This window comes from Phasianus colchicus, chromosome 4, assembly GCF_987193195.1.
Source record: "Phasianus colchicus chromosome 4, bPhaCol1.hap1.1, whole genome shotgun sequence".
Classification (NCBI taxonomy): domain Eukaryota; kingdom Metazoa; phylum Chordata; class Aves; order Galliformes; family Phasianidae; genus Phasianus; species Phasianus colchicus.
Window position 1 is genome coordinate 62,912,204 of NC_143439.1, and position 19,129 is coordinate 62,931,332.

The 19,129-nt window shown below is 41.0% G+C and overlaps 2 protein-coding genes across 2 annotated transcripts in view; one reads left to right on the top strand and one right to left on the bottom strand.

Moving 5' to 3' along the window:
• Positions 1 to 13,874: 13,874 nt before the first annotated feature.
• Positions 13,875 to 18,696, bottom strand: ADRA2C (adrenoceptor alpha 2C). The gene has a single exon (XM_031588325.2). It carries the CDS (start codon positions 18,656 to 18,658, stop codon positions 17,318 to 17,320), a length of 1,341 nt encoding a protein of 446 aa, XP_031444185.1. The 5' UTR covers positions 18,659 to 18,696; the 3' UTR covers positions 13,875 to 17,317.
• The window catches only part of LOC149918292 (uncharacterized), a 70,557-nt gene continuing 70,084 nt past the window's right edge, over positions 18,657 to 19,129 (top strand). The window contains exon 1 of the mRNA XM_090140114.1: positions 18,657 to 19,124. Within this exon, the coding sequence (XP_089996240.1) occupies positions 18,657 to 19,124 (468 nt within the window). The remainder of the gene's footprint in view (positions 19,125 to 19,129) is intronic.

Sequence of the window (19,129 nt, forward strand, 5' to 3'; positions counted from 1 at the left end):
GTCTGCTCAAACAAACAAGCCTTGTTCTCTTCATTGAAAATTCAATGAATTTGCAATGGCAAGGCCATATTTCCCATAATGTGTGGGAATATATCAATATCTTCTTCCTCTCACTCCCTCCTTACGGCTGTGGATAATCTCTTGTCTACTCCTGAAGTCTACCTGATGCGTTGCAGACAGCACAGCTATAAGCTCTGTGTATGTGTGTGTGTGTGTCTGCCTGCCTGCTTCTTATGATGCAGTCAAGAAGGCCAACAGTATCCTGGGCTGCATCAAATGAGGGATAGCCAGCAAGGCAGGGAGGTGTAACCCTTTGCTCTGCCCTCACGACACCCCATCCTGGAGTACTGTGTCCAGGCCTGGGGCCCCAAGCGCATAAAGAATGTGAAGCTCTTGGAGTGGGTCCAGAGGAGGGCCACAAAGGTGATGAAAGGGCTGGAGCACCTTTCCTATGAAGAAAGGCTGAGGGAGTTGGGCTTGTTCATCTTGTAGAAGAGAAGGCAGAGAAACCTCATTGCAGCCTGCCAGTACTTAAAGAGAGCTTTTAAGCAGGAGGGAGACGGAATTCTTACATGGTCTGATAGTGACAGGACAAGGGGGGACGGTTTTAAACTAAAAGAAGGGAGATTTAGATTAGATGTTAGGTGGAAAATCTTAATTCAGAGAGCAGTGAGGCAGTGGCACAGGCTGCCCCATTTCTGCAGGTGTTCCAGCCTAGCTTTGATGGGGCCCTGGGCAGCCTAATCTAGGGGTGGCAACCAGCCCACAGTAGCAGATTGGAATTGGATGGATTTTAAGGTCCCTTGCAACCCAAGACATTCTGTGATTTTGTGATATTTGCTTTTTAGTAAGAACTGTTCCCTGCCAAAGAAAATTACCTGGTTGCTGAGCCACACAAAGTGTGATTTTCTTCCTGTCTCAGTCTCAGTCTAGAGAGTGCAGTGCTGAAGCTTGGGTTTCCCTTTTCTTTTTGTGAATGTTATGACACAGAAGCTTATGGGTTACACTTACTCTTTACCCTGGACAACCTATTATTTAAATTATTCCCTGCATGGAAGAAAAATTTCACCTAGGAATAAGAAGGGCTCTGCCCATACTGATTACCCTGTAGAACTGTGGTGAGAGCAAAGTCACAAAAAATAAGGATCAAGGTTCTGAAGAGAACTTGAGCAAGAAGGAAGGAAAGCACAATTTCTACCCACAATTTATTTCATGACAGGAAATTGACCTTTCCTGTAAATATCAAGGAAAGAGAGGTGCTCTCCTGAAGCCCAATTAGCTGCTCAATACCCTGAAAAAATGTCTCTCTGCTCCTCCCTAAGGATTTTTTCCAGCAGCAATGTGCTTTGCATGCATTTCTCGCAGATTTTTATTCGATCTCTTTCATTGCATGAGCTCTCCGCCCTCATGCAATGCATAGGCCAGAGAATGACTTGATGCGATGGTTTGAGTATTGTGATACCCCAGTCTGATCACAGAGCTGACTGTCAATGAACAATGCCCAGAGACTATACCCATTAGTGTAACAATTGCATCAGCATTGATGTTTCCTGTTTTAAAGTTTTAATGCATAAATGTATCTGCCTATAGGATTATTTTGCTTACAGCTTTATATCTGGAGTGCGATTGAGGGGTTTACTCAGATGACATATATGTCAGTATAAAAAAAAGTATTATTGCAGGGCCATTTTAAACACACCAGAAGTGTATTCTTAATTGAATCTTGCTTCATGGCCTGGGAGTGCATTTCTGTGGGATTCATTATGCACTCTTGAGATAGCAGCAAATGTGCATGAGAGAGTACATGAAATAAATAAAGCTCTGATGCAAAAAGATTCAGAACAGAACTCTTAATGGGGATATTTCCTACAGGCAGCTTTTGGCATTTACTTTGCTTAGAAAGGTCTCATGATCTAGCAGAAAAAGAATTTAGTTTCTAAGAACTTGATGTGCTTAGAAAGGCAAAAGTCTTTGTCTCTGGCATCTCTAATAGCTTGTCAAATTCAAGTTGCTATAAGCATGAGAAAAAAGTATTCAAAAATATTCAAAGAAATTACCTAACTCTGCACCTTCCTTTGCTAATGTGATATTCCCACATTATCCCTCTTGTACTAGTTTCCACTTCCCTTAGAGCCAAGACCAATTATCCCTGCAGCTTTCTAGCTGAGAGCAACAATATTTCAGTGTTCTGCCCACCTATTTACACGCTATAATGCTCTGAAGCACAAATGTACCCATTTCTAGTCTGTCAACCAACAGCTGTTTAGTAACTATGGAACACAATGAACTGTTGCAGTTGTATTCTATAGGATGTGTCTAAGACAATTCTGAAGCCTCTTTATGCCCTCTTGACCCTTAGAAAACTAAAGCTAATTTTGATCCACTAATTGGGAAGGAAGTGGATTTGTCTTCAGTATATTCTTTGTACTAATTCTCAAATATGAAAAAATTGTTTCCAAAGCCTCTCTGACTAGGAGAGAAAGTAGGCTTACGAACAGTCTTTTCTGTCATTGCCATCAACTACTCCACCTGTTCCTACCAGCTCTGGTATAACACATCTCAACACAAGGAGCAGTATCCCCAAAGCAGTTCAGTCTGCACATTATGGGAGGGGACGCATTTGACCCATGCTGTGGGATATTGTAGTTATGTCATGCCAGCATGGCTGGCTCCAAGCTTCTTTGCTGGATATAGCACAACAGTGGGCAGAGCCAGTTCTCCATGGATATCATGTAAGCATGCTCTGAAAGCCCTAGTTCTTCTTCTGATCTCGTTTGACCAATCTACCTCACTAAGTTACCGTCTTTGAAAATAACTAATGGAGCCAGTAAACTGAAGAATGCCTCGGGATCCCTTCCAGTGCCTGCCCTAGTATCATGGTAAATGATGACAGGAGGTGGTACAAAGTGTTAAGCACTGGAAGAGGCTCCCCAGGGCGGTGGTTGAGTCACCACCTCTGAATGTCTATAAAAACCATCTGGATGTGGTGCTCAGGGACACGATTTAGCAGTGGGTTGTTAGAGTTAGGGTAGCGTGGTTAGATTGTGGTTGGACTTGATGACCTTGAAGGTCTTTTCCTTCAATTTTCCTGGGCAATTGCCTCCTTTGCAAGTGTTCTTCAGCCACGAGTGTCTTTCAGTAGCTACACTCAGTAGTTCAGGAGAGATGTGAAGAATGTTGCAACAATGTTTTTGCTAGGTTGGTACTGGGATTTGGCCAAGCTATTGATGTAATCTAGTTTTATAAAGAATCATTAAAAAGCATGGAGAAATTTAAGATAGTGCCGTGAGAGTGGAATTTACTGGGTGCGATTTATTACTAGTACAGCTCCAAAGAAATATCCCAGGAAATTTGGCCCACAGCCTTTTTTTTTTTTCTTCTTCTTTTTTTAATATATATATAAAAGAGTTTTCAGAAGCCTCTGGTGACAGAGAAAAGACAGTTAAAGACAACAATTAAATAACAGTTGTCCTAAAGCCAACTGAAAATTACCTTTGATACCAGAATCCATCTGTGCCAATAAGTGAAGCCTACTGGGGAGAAAATGAAACAAAAAGAAATGAAAGTGTCACGACTACTGGCAAACAAGTAGATGAAATTAAGTCACCTTAGCTTGAAACGTGCATTCACTCTTGAAAATGAAGTTTAACTTTCCTCTCTTCAATACCAGAATGAAAACTATTCTATACATACTGCCCTGAGAACAAAACTTCTGTAGGTTTTGGGCTTCTCTCCAAAACCAAGTATATTGTTATTGAAGCTTGAGATCTAATGAAGGAGAAACTGCTTCCATAAATATCAAGGCAAGATGAAAGTATTTTGAATTGTGTAGTAAATTTATATCATAGAATTATTTGAGTTGGAAGGAACCTTTAAGGACCTTCCAGTCCAAATCTCCTGCAGTGAACAGGGACACCTACAGCTCCATCAGGTGCTCAGAACCCTGTCCAGCCTGACCTTGAGTGTCTCCAGGGATGGAGCATCCAACACTTCTCTGGGCAACCTGTTCCAGTGCCTCACCACCCTTACTGTAAAAGCAATAATATCATTTATCTAAGAAATAGCATTCTTTACTCACCACACAGAATGCAGAAAATCTACAAATTTCAATTCTGTAGAGTTTTCTAAAGCAAATTTCTGAATATTTGGCCTTTTGAATGTTTTGTCCTCAGCATCTCGCACTGAATTTTGTGACCTGAAATGATTGCTGTAATATTATGTAACAGGCATTCCCTCTTGAAGCTAATAAAAATTGCCTCAGTAGCTCTTACTGCTCCAAATTCTTTTGAAAAACAACATTCCCTTCTTAATAATGATCTTCTCAGCTGCTTTTCAGAAGATAAAAATATAAAGCAATCTCTGCTTCAGTAATAATGATCTACTTCTTTTTCATGTCTCCTTTTTTAGTAAAAAACTTTCACCCATGCATGTGATTAAAAAAATCAGCTCCCTGATCATTTGGCTTTGGAGCTGTCACAAATTTTTCATCAAGAAATGTACAGTAAATGAGCCTGAACAGAGTTTACAGTGATTGAGTGATAGTAAATACTTTATTGAGAGAATGTTATGAAAGCAAGAAGTGTTGATGGCAAGGTCTAAACTATAATAAAAACTATTATTTTGTGACAACAAAAGATTCCCTGAAATGATTTTCAACAGCTACAAAAACACAACAATACAAATTGGTTATAATCCTAGCAAAGAGATGTAATGTAGTGCTCTTTGCTTGGGATCAGATGCAAATATAGGTTCTGAAGACCTGAATTACAAATCTGATTTTTTGCCATGTTAGTGGAACAGCTCTTTCTGAAAACATCCAGTGCTCATTAGCACTGCTACACCATCAGGAACTGCTAAACTGTTGGGGGTAGTCTTCCTGCTGGAGAACTGAGATTTCTTTAGTTAATATCAAGAATTCTAGCTTCTGACATAAGCATTACAAAATTTACTGTTAGTAGAGAGCAACACCACAGGCAGAAAAGTGGCTTATATCTACACATATCATAACTTACAAGCTCAATATGGAAAACACTACTCATGAGAATTTTCTTTCCCAGTCTTTCTACTGTTTGTCTTGTTTGGATTTTAAGAATTTTTTCAAGAAAAAAATATTATGAAATTCTAATTTCTGTAGAAGTTTTTTAATTTTCCTCACCTCTGAGTTCCAGAATCCAAGTTCAAGTATAATGGTGGATCATTTCTAGAGGAATAATGAGTAGCTGGCCCATGCAAGGTAATTGCTCGGTGGCAGCCATTTCATGAATGAATGATACTTTCTTCTCTATGGTCTCTCTGTGGGATTTACTAATAATACTGTGAGGCTATACTGCTGTAAAAAAGGCTAGAGCTATAAATTCTTCCACATTTCTCCATTTTATTTTGGAAGAACTAGTAATATAAGAATGGTACTGGTATCCCCTCAGCTCTTTTTTATCTTTTACTAAAATGTAGTCCAAGATATGCATATCCAAAAAAGTTAATTGTTTTTTAATAATATAGATCTCTGGATCTAAAAGAGTACAAGATATGCAAGTTAATTGTTTTTTAATATTATAGATCTCTGGATCTAAAAGAGTACAAGACAAAAGCAGAGTCTCTTCAGGGTGGTGCAGAAGTGAATGGGAGTAAATCTGCCCTTTCTGAACTCTATCATGTAGTTAATGTAATTGCAATGCAGGAGTCTTCTGCCTGAAAAGGAGTCTGTAAATGCCAGTTTACAGTCATTTTGTTGCTTTATTCTCTTGCACTTGCTGCACTTCTGCGGGAGAAAGAAATGTAAGAAACATGTAGGAAGAAAAAGAGAAGGATGTTTTTTTGTTTTAAAAAGTAAAACATAACTAATGGGGGTTTAAAATGAGCAGTCAGAGACCTATAAAACCAATATCCCATTATTAAGGAAGGCAATTCAGTTAAAGAGTCTGTGCACAGACAATTACATTCTTGCCAAAGAACCCTGAGGCTATTCATGGAACTATTTACCTGAATGCATGTGTCATTGCTCATTAAAATAAAATAAAATAAAAAACAAAAAAGAACCAAAAAACTGGAACTTTGAGAGAAGAACTAACTTAATTAGCAAATTATACATTCAGCTACACATCAAATCAACTCAAAGGATCAACTTACAGTTCTAAGAATACCAAATAAAATTTAATAGAATAGCACTTTCATCTAGCATGTAAAGTGCTCATCATCTGTTCGGAGCTTTCATGGTTTAAAAATGGCTTATTTCTGATATTTTAATCTTGGGACATATGTAGTTATCATTGTAGGATGTGCAACTGCTTGGGAAACAGTTATATAAATAACTTCAAGGAACACAAATAGAGCACACTGATTTAGAATCCTCATGAGTGAGTGCAGCTTTCTGGATATATGTAGACAAAATGTTGACATTTATCATTCCGTAGTTTTTTCCACATTCAGACAATTTGTTATGATTTGTATCCTGAGCAGGAATCATGCTTCTAGCCACTGAAATGCACGTAAGAATCTCCAAAACAGGAACTGCCTCAGAAACATCTTGATGTAAATGTTATTTTCAGAATCACAGCTCCCCAGACGATTAATACCTCCGTCCCAGTGCTGTATCTTGGACAGTGGGAGGCTTTTATAGTGAGTATTTATGAACTTCAGCAGGAAAATGATGCAAAAGTTTTTTTCTAAAAATCTTTTTGGCCCCTAACTGTATTAAATCATCGATTTTTGTAGTACCTCCTGTAGCTACATAAAATAACAACAAATTCCAAGGTTTTATATCTACTTCATTGTATGAGAGTTTGGGGAAGCTACAGAAGTTAGATATAAAAGTAGACACTGGCTATGCATATTACAAAGTTTAACTTTCAAACCATTTAATGCAAAAGCAGAGAATCAGTGAATTCCTAAACAAGCAGTACCTCAGCAGCTACTCTCAACTTTTTATTATAGGTATTTCTAATAATTATGATCTAGGACTTCTGTAGCACATTCAGTGTACATAGCACTCAAAAATATTTATGAATTCAGTAATAATAATACTTTTCAATAATAATAATAAAAAAGGTGAGAGATTGAAATGATTGATTCATAACACATTGGGATGGAAACTGAGAATGAAACTAGATAGGAACCTTTGTCCAGACCTGAATAATGCCTCTGCTGGTAACTTATTATAAAACAGAATTTTAAAAGTTTTGAGACTGAAAGTAGGCTTCTTACCCTGGGAAAATTTCTTTCTTGAGTGGATGTGGGGAACAGATACTTTGTCATACTAAATCAAGGATTATAAACATTTATTTAGAGCACGTTCTGGCTCTGTGATATATTTAGTGGAAGCCAAATAACAAGCTTCATAGCTTATGTGAAAAACACAACTGTGTTGCCATGTCCTACAAGAGCATCAGCATTGTAACTGCAGAAAAACATTTATGACATTCTGAAAGGAAGAAAAGGATTTTCAATTCCAGATGTGACAACATATTCATGAATGCAGCAGCTAGCACTCAAATCTCTGAAATGCTGATTACTTCTACACAAGGGTCAGATGCCTACCATGCAGAAGTGAGTGAGGAATAATGCAGCAAGCGTCATTGTCAGAGACTCTCATTGTTCAGTCTTTAGTTAAAGTCTTCAGCTGAGTATGGAAACATGCTTATTTCCTTATTATATTTTCCCAGTCATGGCAGCAATGGTATAAATCATGACTTGGTGTTTTATGATCTATATTCTTCTCCACTTCAAAGAAAGTAGATTACAAAGACTTATTTGGCTTGCTGAGCATAAACACAGTGTCTTTTCTTGTCTATAAAATACATTTATGTGCACTGTCCTTTAAGCATTGGGGTGGAGGAGGAGGAGGGAACATGCTGATTCATTCTGAACAAATAAGGATTGTGCCCTGGACCCACAGAAATGTCTGTTAGACAGAATTAGCACATGGCAAAAAAGATTTAGAGACCCAAATAGTCTAAGGGAGAGATGAGGAAAGTTTGCCCACTTATAGCAATACGTGTCTTTCTATACAAGTACTATTATTTTGATGCTATCCAGTTATAAGGATTTTCCTTTACTGTTGGGAGGGCCATATTTCTTAGTCATAGACTGACTAGGAATGCAAGGGAGCTTGGGATGGCTCTAATCCAGCCTCCTTCTCAAAGCAGTGTCAGCTATGAGGCCAAACCAGGTTGCACAAGGCATTATCCAATCAGGTCTTGAAAGCCTCCACAGAGACATCACCTCCTCTCTTGGCAACCAAGATGTTTTATTATATGACATAAAAGGGCAAGTAACTTCATTGAATTAATTGAATTGTGCTCGATTAATCACATAATGAAATAGTTAATTTGCATTCAAAAGTCCTATTTTTAATGTTTATACCTCATGTTTATTTTTGCATTGCCAAAATAGAAAAGGAAACAGTTATTCCTGTAGTCATGTATCTTTTTTTTTCTGTTTGTTTCTTCTCTAAAAGAAATGGCGGAAAAAAAAAAAAAATCTCTCATTAATAATAACTGTTACCACAACAAAAATCCAGTTAACACACACAAAAGTCATGAGACGTTTTGAAAACCTGAGAGCAGCTCCAACCTATGTGATGATCAGTCATCCCAAGCTGGAGACAGCAGAATTACGTAAGACTGAGCTGTAGCTGAACTCTATCTGGAAAGAGACTGGTTTATCCTCCTCCCTCATTTACTGCACATGGGCTGCTTTTAAAAATTGCTTCTACCTACTCCGTTACTTTAATACCATACACTGGGGCAGCCCTTCTGCTTAGTTACAAAAAGCCTCCCCTTGAGTTTCATGGGAATTGACTAGTTTTCTGATGGTGGCAAATGCTGCCAGGAATCCCCTTCAGTACAAAATGATCATGTGGTATTAAAGGTCTCAAAATTTCCTCTTACTGTGTTGAATTTACTTGAAAAATATATACAGAATTTCTCAGTAGCTTGAAATATTTGTTCCCATATATTGCCCATCCTGCCTAATGTGTTTGTTATTTCTATAACATTTTCTTCATTGGGTTTCTGGGAAATTTTCGGCTTTCTGAAGACACATGTTCAGTAAATTGAAGAGAGGGGATCTTCAAAGTATGAGAGAAGAATGATACAGTAATCGGTACTGTACCATGAAATACTGGACAGACCCTAAAAGAAATGAGAGCTTCGAAAGATCTCTCCATCTACCTCTGATTCTCTGCCTGTTTGCATCTTGACCTGGACATTTGGTTGGTTATTTCAGTGCCCAACTTTCCACCATCTGTCATGGAGTTATCTCTAGATCTATATGGGTAAAATTTCTTTTCTTTCAGTAATACCCCTGGAAGTACATAAGAATTCCATCCCTTTGCAGTGTAAATTGCAAGTTGGTGTTATGAGGGTACCTGCTGAATGCATGGAAAATATGGGCATCTCAAAATGGGAGTGTTGAATACAACACTTGTGACTAAATAAAATTACAAAGTCCAGTGATGCTGGTGCCTCCACACAAACTAGACAGGCTGTGCTTTGCTTTTTTTCTTTTTTTTTTTTTTTTTAATTCTGTAGAAGTGAAATGGAATGGGCTGCCCACTAGACAGAAACAAGCTGAAAGAAACAGTTTGTGTATCCTAATAGGATTCATGTGCAAGGTCTGTGGGCATGTGGTGTTCACAGAGCCAGAAGCAGATCTCTAAAGCACAGGCAGAACTTTGTAAACATTGGAGCTTAGCAGGGTTCTGAGATGCAATAGTGGATTCACTGGAAGGATATGCATAAAGCAGAAGCTTGTTAAGATCTGCCTACCTCAATGCCATTAATCTTTTGATTTCCCATCAGCAAAAAGGGCATGGCAGTTCCTTTGTAATGCATAAAGGCATTGACAGACTAAGCATTATGAAGGTTATGAAGTATTTAAATACAGTGATAATGGAGCTCAGAGCTGAGTGCCCAGCACCCAGGAGTCTGGAAGTCTCGGCTTTCTGGCACCTCACCTAGCAGCTGGCCCAGCCAGACAACCACCAGGCAGTCAGACCAGCTGGGGCTGATTAAAGGTCTTCTGACCTTATTTTATATGGAGCAAAACAGATATATTATTTAAGGAAAGATCAGATTTCATCAAACAAGCATTTTTCTGGCAAAAAAAAAGCACACAACCAAAACAACAGCACTCAAGAATCCTCAGTCAGTTCTATTACTAACTGTGTGGAACAACGGTGCATCAAGCACCGCTGACACACCACGTGGCAAATCAAAACTAGCAGACTGATGAAACTTAAAGTTTCCCTTTAATCAGTTACAGAAATTGCTGCTAATGTAAAAAAAAAAAAATAAAAAAAAAAATCAATGTCAACGTTAGTGAATGCACATTTATAGGTGCTTTCAAAACCCTGCAAACAATCATTGAACTTTGATAAAACTCTCCAAAAGTAATGCAGCATGGGTTAAGTGAGTCAAGGACTTTTAGCATCACTCCTGGCATGCTTGCGTTAGATGTACTTACACACAGCACAACGCAGCATGGAAGCAGCTCACAGAAAATGCTCTGGGGAATCCTCCCAGAAGAGCTGGTGGGAGGGCAAGCACTATCGTCCTTTTGTAGATCAGATCCCGAGGCATACAGAGTAAAGGCTCAGCAAGAGTCTGCTGGGTATTGTACTTGGGCTGCAAGCAGGTACAGCTTTCAAGAGCAGAAGCAGGGAACAGAAAGACAAAGTGAGAGAGCTCTCCTGCCTTGTGTAGAGTGATTCTTTAGGAAACCTTTAGTGGGGGGTTTGGAGCAGATGATCTCCAACAGTCCCTTTCAACCTCTCTGATTATGGAATTCAATAGGCATGTATTTTACTCCTCTAACCTTTGCTGTACATCTGAGATTATTCCTCTGTGTACCTACAAGGGCCCCAGTTGAACAGCTCCACATGGCTTGTATCGTAGGTCTCAGGCAGGGCATCCTCAGGACAGACAAGATTAAGCCTTTTGCTTTATTCAGCTGTTCCCTGTATTTGACATATGTTTGCTTTCCAGATAGAGAATGTCCTTGTGAAACAAAAGTGTTAGTGTACTGAGAGACAAAAAGCTAGGTCAAATAAAACATTTATATGCCTAAAGGAAAAGCATTTTAGCTGTATCACCTTCATAAATAGTCTGTTGGCTAAAGCACTCAGTGAGGAAGTGGGAGACCTCAGTATTAATTTCTTACTCCAATGGACTGAGTTGAAAGAGATGCTGTGCTGAAACTGTTACATCATAGAGGAAATCATTTGCAATTTTGGGTCAAAGGCATAGAGAACAAAACCAAGACCAGGGTGTACCTGCATCCTAGGGTTAACCTCTCTAGTGAGTGCCATACAGTTCAGAACCTGTGAGGTTCTTATTTCCCTGACTCATGCCACTTGTTAGACATCACAGCAGAAAAACTACTTCTCACGGCCTGACTTTAATTAATTAGAAGGGATTAACAGAGCTAACGAAGGGAAATACAAATCTTTTTTTTCCCCTGTTATCAATGGAATTTACAGTTTTCTCAGTCAGCAGAGAGCTGTCAGGAAAGAGTATCACCGAAAATGAACGACTGCTGTTCACAAAAATGCTGAAACACCTAAAATTAATTGATTTTGACGAAGCAGGCAGCTACATTTTTGTACTTTACATTCAGGACCTTTAATAAAGCATTTTTTTAAGAGAGCTACATATAGACAAATTGAATTAAGTGCTGTTTTACTTTTCATTAGATTTTTCAGAAAAGCACAGCGAATTATTTTATAGTAGAATGCCATTCATTGACAGAAAAGCTTTTTTCTTTTCTAGTGTAAACAGTTCCATTAGCACAGTCTATTAAAAAATGAACTGCAATTTTACCTGATAGATCTTGTGATAAAATGCTAGGCCGGGACTAGAGCAGGTTTCGTTTCATAGTACTTTCTGTGCCTGTGCTCCTTTCCTTTTTCCTTTTCCTTCTCCTTTCCCTTTCTCTTTTCCTTTAAGATGCCAGCAATCTTCCTCTACCTTATCAACTGCTGTGCAGTTGAAATACAAAATATGTGGGATGGTGCGGTGAAGTGCATGAGAGAGAAATGAATTAAACTGAACTTCTGTAAATATTTAAGAAACTAAACCTTCTGGCACTTTTAAGGCTACCACTTAAAATAAAGCTATATACCAAATATAGATATCACCTAAATTCAAACCAAGCATGACAGTCACCATGAGTTCAAGGTACCCAAGCCTTTCCTGTTAAAAACAGTAACAGAGTTATCACTGGGCTACTGGTATATTGCCTGAGACACCTGACACCCACTTCCTTGAGAAGCAGTATGTCCACAATTTCCATGTCATGTAGCTCTGTTGGCCTTTCCTAGGAGTTCAAAGTGATTGGGAAGGCACAATATTTAAGCCAGCTCACTTATCAGAATATGACCCAGGGAAATTTCACAACACACTCACAACTCTTCAAACTGCTCATTGTCCCTTCCTTCCATGCTTAAAGTGGCCTCAGAGCAGAGACGCGGAGGGTAGATTGTAAAAAACCAGTGCTTTCTGTGAAAAGTAAACTGAACTCAGTGTAGAATTATTGATGCTACATGGCCTTAGGAGTCAAAGTGACAAGTTGTATTTTGGTTCAGTTGCAAGGACAAAGGACAAACTTATGCTACGTGTTGAACACTGATGCGAGCAATTCCCTAACCCTTCCTCCTCTCACAGCATCTTCTGTATGGCCTAGTTGATCCATAGATCTGGAAGGCAAATTAAGATTTGCTAACATGCAAGGAATAAACCTCCAATGTTCTTGTCTAAGGTGCAAAGAGGGTAAATATTAATTCATCTGGTGCTCTGGGTATTCATTTCTTCCCACGCTGTGCTCTCTCTAAGTCTAGAGTGTTTCATCTGAAGCTTCTGGCTGCCCGCTCCTCACCAACTTCATGAGTGACCATGAAAACAAACCCACAAATAGCATCTTGCTTTCACTTTGCACAAATTGTAGGCATTCCTTCCTTCTTGACTGTAGTCATAGGTTAAAATTAGAGCATTCTCATGAAATGTATGCTATTACTGACGGGTCCTACAAAATCCTTCTATATCTCAGGTGCTGTTTTAGCAAATATCAACTTCCAGGGAGTGAGGGAGAGACCAACAGTTTTCTGCTCTGAAAAACAGATGCCATCAGATAATATTCTTCACATAACTTACTCTGAAAATACAGTAAGCTTTGCTGCCCTGATGTAGTCAAAAATCCCTTGACCCACACCTTCTACGGGTTTGACACCCTGACCCACACTACACTTTCTGTAGGTTTGAACACAGTGAAGCCAGGAGGAGTGCTTTCAATTAGCTATACATTTACAATGCTTACTTACATTCCACGGGCACATTTACTGAAAAAAGGCAACATGCTTGCCCACACTGAGTAGCTCCCTCATTCACATGAAAACTCTACTGAAGTTTTCTGGGATTACTCACAAAAGATGATGCAGCTCAGTGTGCACAAAGCTGTTGTGGTACAGTCTTTCATCTGTTTTACTTCCCAGAAATTGTCAGTCTTCTTGGAGCAACAGGATTTCTTTATGAAGTGATCACACAGAACAACAAGGGACTGATTCTCATATTAGGCAGTGCTTTATAGCTGTGATCCTGTCAGATCTCCTGTATATAAGGTACCCTCCATCTGCCTCAAGTCTTGAAGAGGCTGATCCTGTGGGTCTTACTCATACAAAACTCCCACAGAGGAGCTGAATGATAACAGCTCTGAGTTCTCATCCTAGCTAAGTTGTATTGTTTGATATTTCAATAACGAACCAATAGTGGTACTGCTCAGAAAATTGGTTCTGAAAATGAAGCATTAGCTTCTCACTTTAGACTGACAGAAAATATTCTTCATGGTGAAATACACAAATGAACAGTTAAAGATCAGATGCTTGTTAAAATCAATATGGCTTTATAGTAACATTTTTTTCTTCCACAATAGTAGAGAAAAAGTGTTTCCACCAGCTCATCAGATGTAATCAAAGATACAAATGAATACATTTGAAACATATCTTCTCCCTTTTTCTTATGTAAAAGCTTCACTGGCTGCATTTTTTCTCGCTGTGCCATGAGCCAACTTAGAATGGAAGTACAACCACAGTGCAAGCTGCAGAGCTGATAACTTGTTATGAAATGTTAACAACACACAATGTTACAAATTCCAGTCTTCAGTGATTACAAGAAATAACAGAACACTAATTAAAAAAATAAATCAGCCCCATTTTACTTCCTTGAAGCATATTCAGTAGTTACATTAAAAACAGTATTTATAGAAATCCTCTGTATTCACTAATTTAGAGGGAAATGCACTTAATAGGAGTGTATACTGCGCATCCTTATTGATGAATATTACTTTTCACCTAGCTCAGGAGAAATAAAATCCTTGAGACATTGAAACAGGTGAGCAACAGAGAAATTAAAACCACAGAGAATGTCCTGGTTTTAATATACTGCTGTACATAGATGTTCAGTATCTGCATCAATCCCTTTTTAGGCATTTTGAAATGCAAAACAAAAACAGAAGCATTATATGATGATTACAGAATAATTTGATAGCAAAGAAATTACTTTTAAGGCACATCAGCCATTCCATCCATATTTCACCTCCACTTTAAACTTGTCAGTTAAATTTCATTTGACTCCTTGAATTTTATGAAAACAAAGGGGAAGGACTGCACTTATAGACAACAAATCCGACTTAAAAAACAGTGCAACAGTGAAACTGCTGTGTTTCTGCAGACTGGGAATCCAATCTAAATGAATGTTAGGTGACAAAACCAGACCCTTATCTCTGTAGGAATGGGTATCTCTAATGAAACTATCCAGTAGCTCAGAGGTAGTAGCTATATACCATATGTTGCTTTGGTTGCTCTGGCAATTATATAGTTTATTCATAAAAAACAAACCTGAACTTTTTAGCTACATGATTACCTAGAAACTATCTGATCTTGCCCTGCTCTTGTAGATGTCACTTTAAAAAGAATTCTCCATTTTACACAAAAGAAAATGGCTTGTAGTTTCCTCCTCTCAGTCTGTTGCTATTTTTTCTTCTATTTGTCTGTCTCAGGTACACGCTTGTACCAAAACAGTTGTAATTTATATAGAGATGCTCCTGAAAATGTCTGAACAAGCCTTCTTTAAATACAAATGTTTAAACAAAGTTGAAATCTTTTTACAACTCTAAGCCTTATTTCAAGAAAGGACCCACTAAGTTATGGATTTAAGACATTGAAAATGTCTCAGTTGCTTCTTTAATGAAATCAAGCAAACTTTAAACGCATTTGGTGCAATCATCTAATCCTTACTTAGGCAGAACTCCCTCCCACTTGAGTTGGCCCTGAAGTTGAATTGTTTATTGAATTAACACCAGAATAGTAATCACTGCCAACTTGCTTTTCCAGGGTTAAGTGAACTGAATGAAAAACTGATGAAACAAACCGACTGCTCTATCATTTCTTCTGATGTAGAGATTTCAAAAGAAGAGAGGGCAAGAACACTTCTCAGACAGAAGAGAGGGAGTAAAGAAGGGAATATCTAATGATTTCCAGGTATAGATTTAATGTAGCTGTTTCAAGCAGCCTGCTGTATATTTCATTCTATTTTTTCAAAGAGCTGTTTACTATGGAAAGGTTCATTTGAGGCAGATGCCAAATCCTACTGCCTATGGAAGGAGTGATACACGTAACAAAATGGAGCAGTATTTACCCCTGCAAACAGAATACACATCTTGCAGCAGCACAGCTGGGAAAAGTATGTAAATGTTCAGCTGAGTCTCACACTCAGTATGCACTCAGTGAGGAATACACAGACACCAGCCCCTGCCTCTCACTCTCTTCATTACAGTTTATGACATTTTATATGTCATAAATCCATGGGAAATACAGCTTGCTTTAATAACTATTCAAACACTCCTTCTGCCCCCCAGCCCCCAACAAAATATTCTGAAATCATGAACTAGAAATGCAAACAGGAAAAGGGAAAGAAGGCAGCATTAATATTAAAGGTCTGGAACAGCTGCACCTTCATTTGAGATTTGTTCACACAAACCACTGACAACCTGTAATGTATGCTTCTCATTAAGGAAAATAAATAGAAAGGATTTAGTTCATCTAAGTCTGTAAATACGAAGGATTTAAAGACCTCAGTGGTGTGGTGATTGCTCTTCTTTTGAAAATCTGCATAGCAGAGAGCCTCTGACTGCCTGTCTGAGGATAAGAGCAGCATTCATCCAGCCCTGAGATAAGCCTTTTGAGGGGGACCTACAATGATGGGGAGAAAATTCCCCACACAGTACATTTAAGTTGAGCTAGTTAGAAATTTGACTTCAGAAAAATTTTAGTTTGGTTCAGCAAAAAGATTTTGTTTTAATGGAAATTGGTTTAAGACAGAATCTTTGTTTTAAACAAGCCACCTGCTCCAGGACAGCAAGGTTCTTAGGCCACTGATCGGAGAGTGATGGAATAGGAATTTACTGCCTGGATCTCCAACAGGGGGAAATAAGGTCATTGTGTGTATGTGCTCTTTATCATATTTCATGAAAACATGCAAAACTCCCAGATTTGTTCCACTGACAAATTTTACAGAAAGATAGGAAAAACATTTCCCATCCAGTTCTATGTGCAAAAATCCCTCTAAAGAAAAAGAATACCCCATGCTTGACATAAGCCCTGTGTAAAATCATCATTCAGAAGGTTTTAACAGTACAAAGGTTTATTTAGAAAAGAGTTTGGATTGTTCTCTAGGGTGGGTTTTTCTTTTTTTTTTTGGCAAACATTTAAATCCTTTCATAATTCAGAAGGCTGCCAGTGCCTGGTGCCTAACACTTTTCCCCAAATATGCAGTAATAGCCAGTTTCTTACTGGGACAAGCCCATCCACGGCCACAGCTGCTCTGTTAATACTCAGATCTGTTATTCCACCACAACTGCCACTTAATCTTTTCCTCTTGCTGTCTCTGCTTGTTTTCCCACAAAATGCAGAGCCTCTATAAGCTCCAGGCTGCTCCATTTCAGTCTTACCCAATTTCCTCTGTGGACTCCTGTGTCCTCCATCAGGGCTCAAAGACAATTCCTCCCTTTCCCATTTACCCATCCGTACCCCAAAACAGCTCCTTCAGCACCATGTTGCCATTCTGCATCACAGTGAACGTGCTCAGCCTCCCTGATACCATCCCCATATCCCACCACACTCTGCACCACCAAGGGGGTGAGCCCTCTTTCTTCTCTCTATGCCCCAACCCCCATGTTCTCTTCCCTCCCTTCTTTTTCAGCACAGAGCCTTTTCCTTCCCTTTTAACTCCTCTTCTGCTCAAGGCAAATTCATCCCTCTTATCCCTCCAGCTCAATGCCTAAAGTTCTTCTTCTTCTTCTTAAACAGAATGTGTTTAAAGGACCTGCGGAAGTCCTGGTTGAAGATGGTGTAGATGACTGGGTTGAGGGAGCTATTGCAATACCCAATCCAGAAGAAGAACTTGAAGAGAGTCTCAGGGACCTCACATGCCTCCCGGCAAATACCATAGAGGCTGTAGCTGAAGAAAAAAGGAAACCAGCAAACTACAAAGACTCCCATGACCACGGCCAGCACAAAGGTAAAGCGTTTCTCCCGGGCCTGGGTGACCTTCTTACGGCAGATACTGCTACGCTTCCGACGACGGCGATATGAGAAGAATTCCATGGAGCGATTGCTAGAGCGGGAAAGACGGCTACTGGAGTGCTTGGAGGAATATGAGTAGGAGAAGGACTGGCTCTTGCTGCTTTTGCGAGGATGCTCTTCCCGGCTCCGCCTCCGTCTGCTCTCTGAGGTGCTGCTCTCCTCCAGCTCAATGTCCTCCAGCTCAGAGGCTTTGCGCCAGTGGTGCACTGAATAATGTCCGTTCTCTCCCAGCTGCATCCTCAGGGACGTGCAGCCCCCAGCAGCACGGCTCAAGCCATTCTCAGTCTGGGAGGACCCCTCTGGCATCGTACGCTTCTCAGAGAGGGTCCTGGTCCTTAGCTTGGCCACACGGTAGATACGGATATAGACCAACACCATGATGAGGCAGGGTGCAAAGAAAGAGACAATGCAAGAAGAAAGAATGTACCATGTCTCATCATTGAGCTTGCACTGGGGAAAGACATCTCCTTCAGGGTCCCGGTACATGGAAATCAACGGCGGAAAGGAGATGACAGCAGAAATGAGCCAGACGGTGACAATGGTGGCCTTGATCCGCCGAGGTGTCCGCTTGAGGTTATACTCCACCGCCTGCGTGACCGACCAATACCTGTCAAGGCTGATGGCGCACAGGTGGACGATGGAGGAGGTGCAGAAGAGCACATCCAGCGCCAGGTAGATGTTGCACCACACTTTGCCAAAGTACCAGTAGTTCATCAGCTCGTTGGCCAAGGAGAAAGGCATGACCAGAGTAGCCACCAGGATGTCTGCACTGGCCAGCGACACCAGGAAGAGGTTCTGGGGGGCTCTCAGCGCCCGGCTGGTGAGCACGGCGATCACCACCAGCACGTTGCCCACGATAGTGAAGACGATGATGAAACCCACCAGGGCCGCCAGGCTGGCCACGGCAGCAGGCGAGTAGGGGGAAGGAGGCTGCAGGAGGGCGGCGGAGGACGGCGACGAGGGGGGCAGCAGCGCCAGGGACCCGTTGGGGGAGCCCAGGCTGGTGTTCCCGAGCAGCAGCAGATCCATGGCGGGTGTGCGGGCCGCCGCCGTCCTACAGAGCCCCGCGGAGCCCCCGCCCCGCCCCACCGCCCCGCCGCCGCCCCGCCGCCCCCCTCATCGCCCCCAGCCGACGGCTCCGAAGGCTGCGCCGCGCGCCTCCCCCGACCCTCAGGGCACCGCCGCGCTGCCTCCGCCCGGCCCCCGGCGAGGGGACAGCGGGGCACGGCTCTCTCCTGCCGCCCGCCCGGTCATGCCCGGCAGCTCCGCGCAGCCGCTCAGCCGAGGGGAATCGCCGGCGGGTGCTGGATCCTCGCAGGAAGCAGCGTCCGAAGCGGCGGCATCAAATCCCATGGGGAGCGGCGGCGCCCGGCGGCTCCGCTCCAGCGGCGCGGCAGCGCGAAGTCGCGGCTGCCCGCCGGCTCCGTCCTACTCTTGCATCGCGCTCCCAATCGGCGGCGTGCCCCGCCGCCGCGCGCATGCTCAGTGCCGCCAGGTGAA

Coding starts and splice junctions, on each gene's coding strand:
- ADRA2C (XM_031588325.2), bottom strand. CDS start 18,658: ATGGATCTGCTGCTGCTCGGGAACACCAGCCTGGGCTCCCCCAACGGG.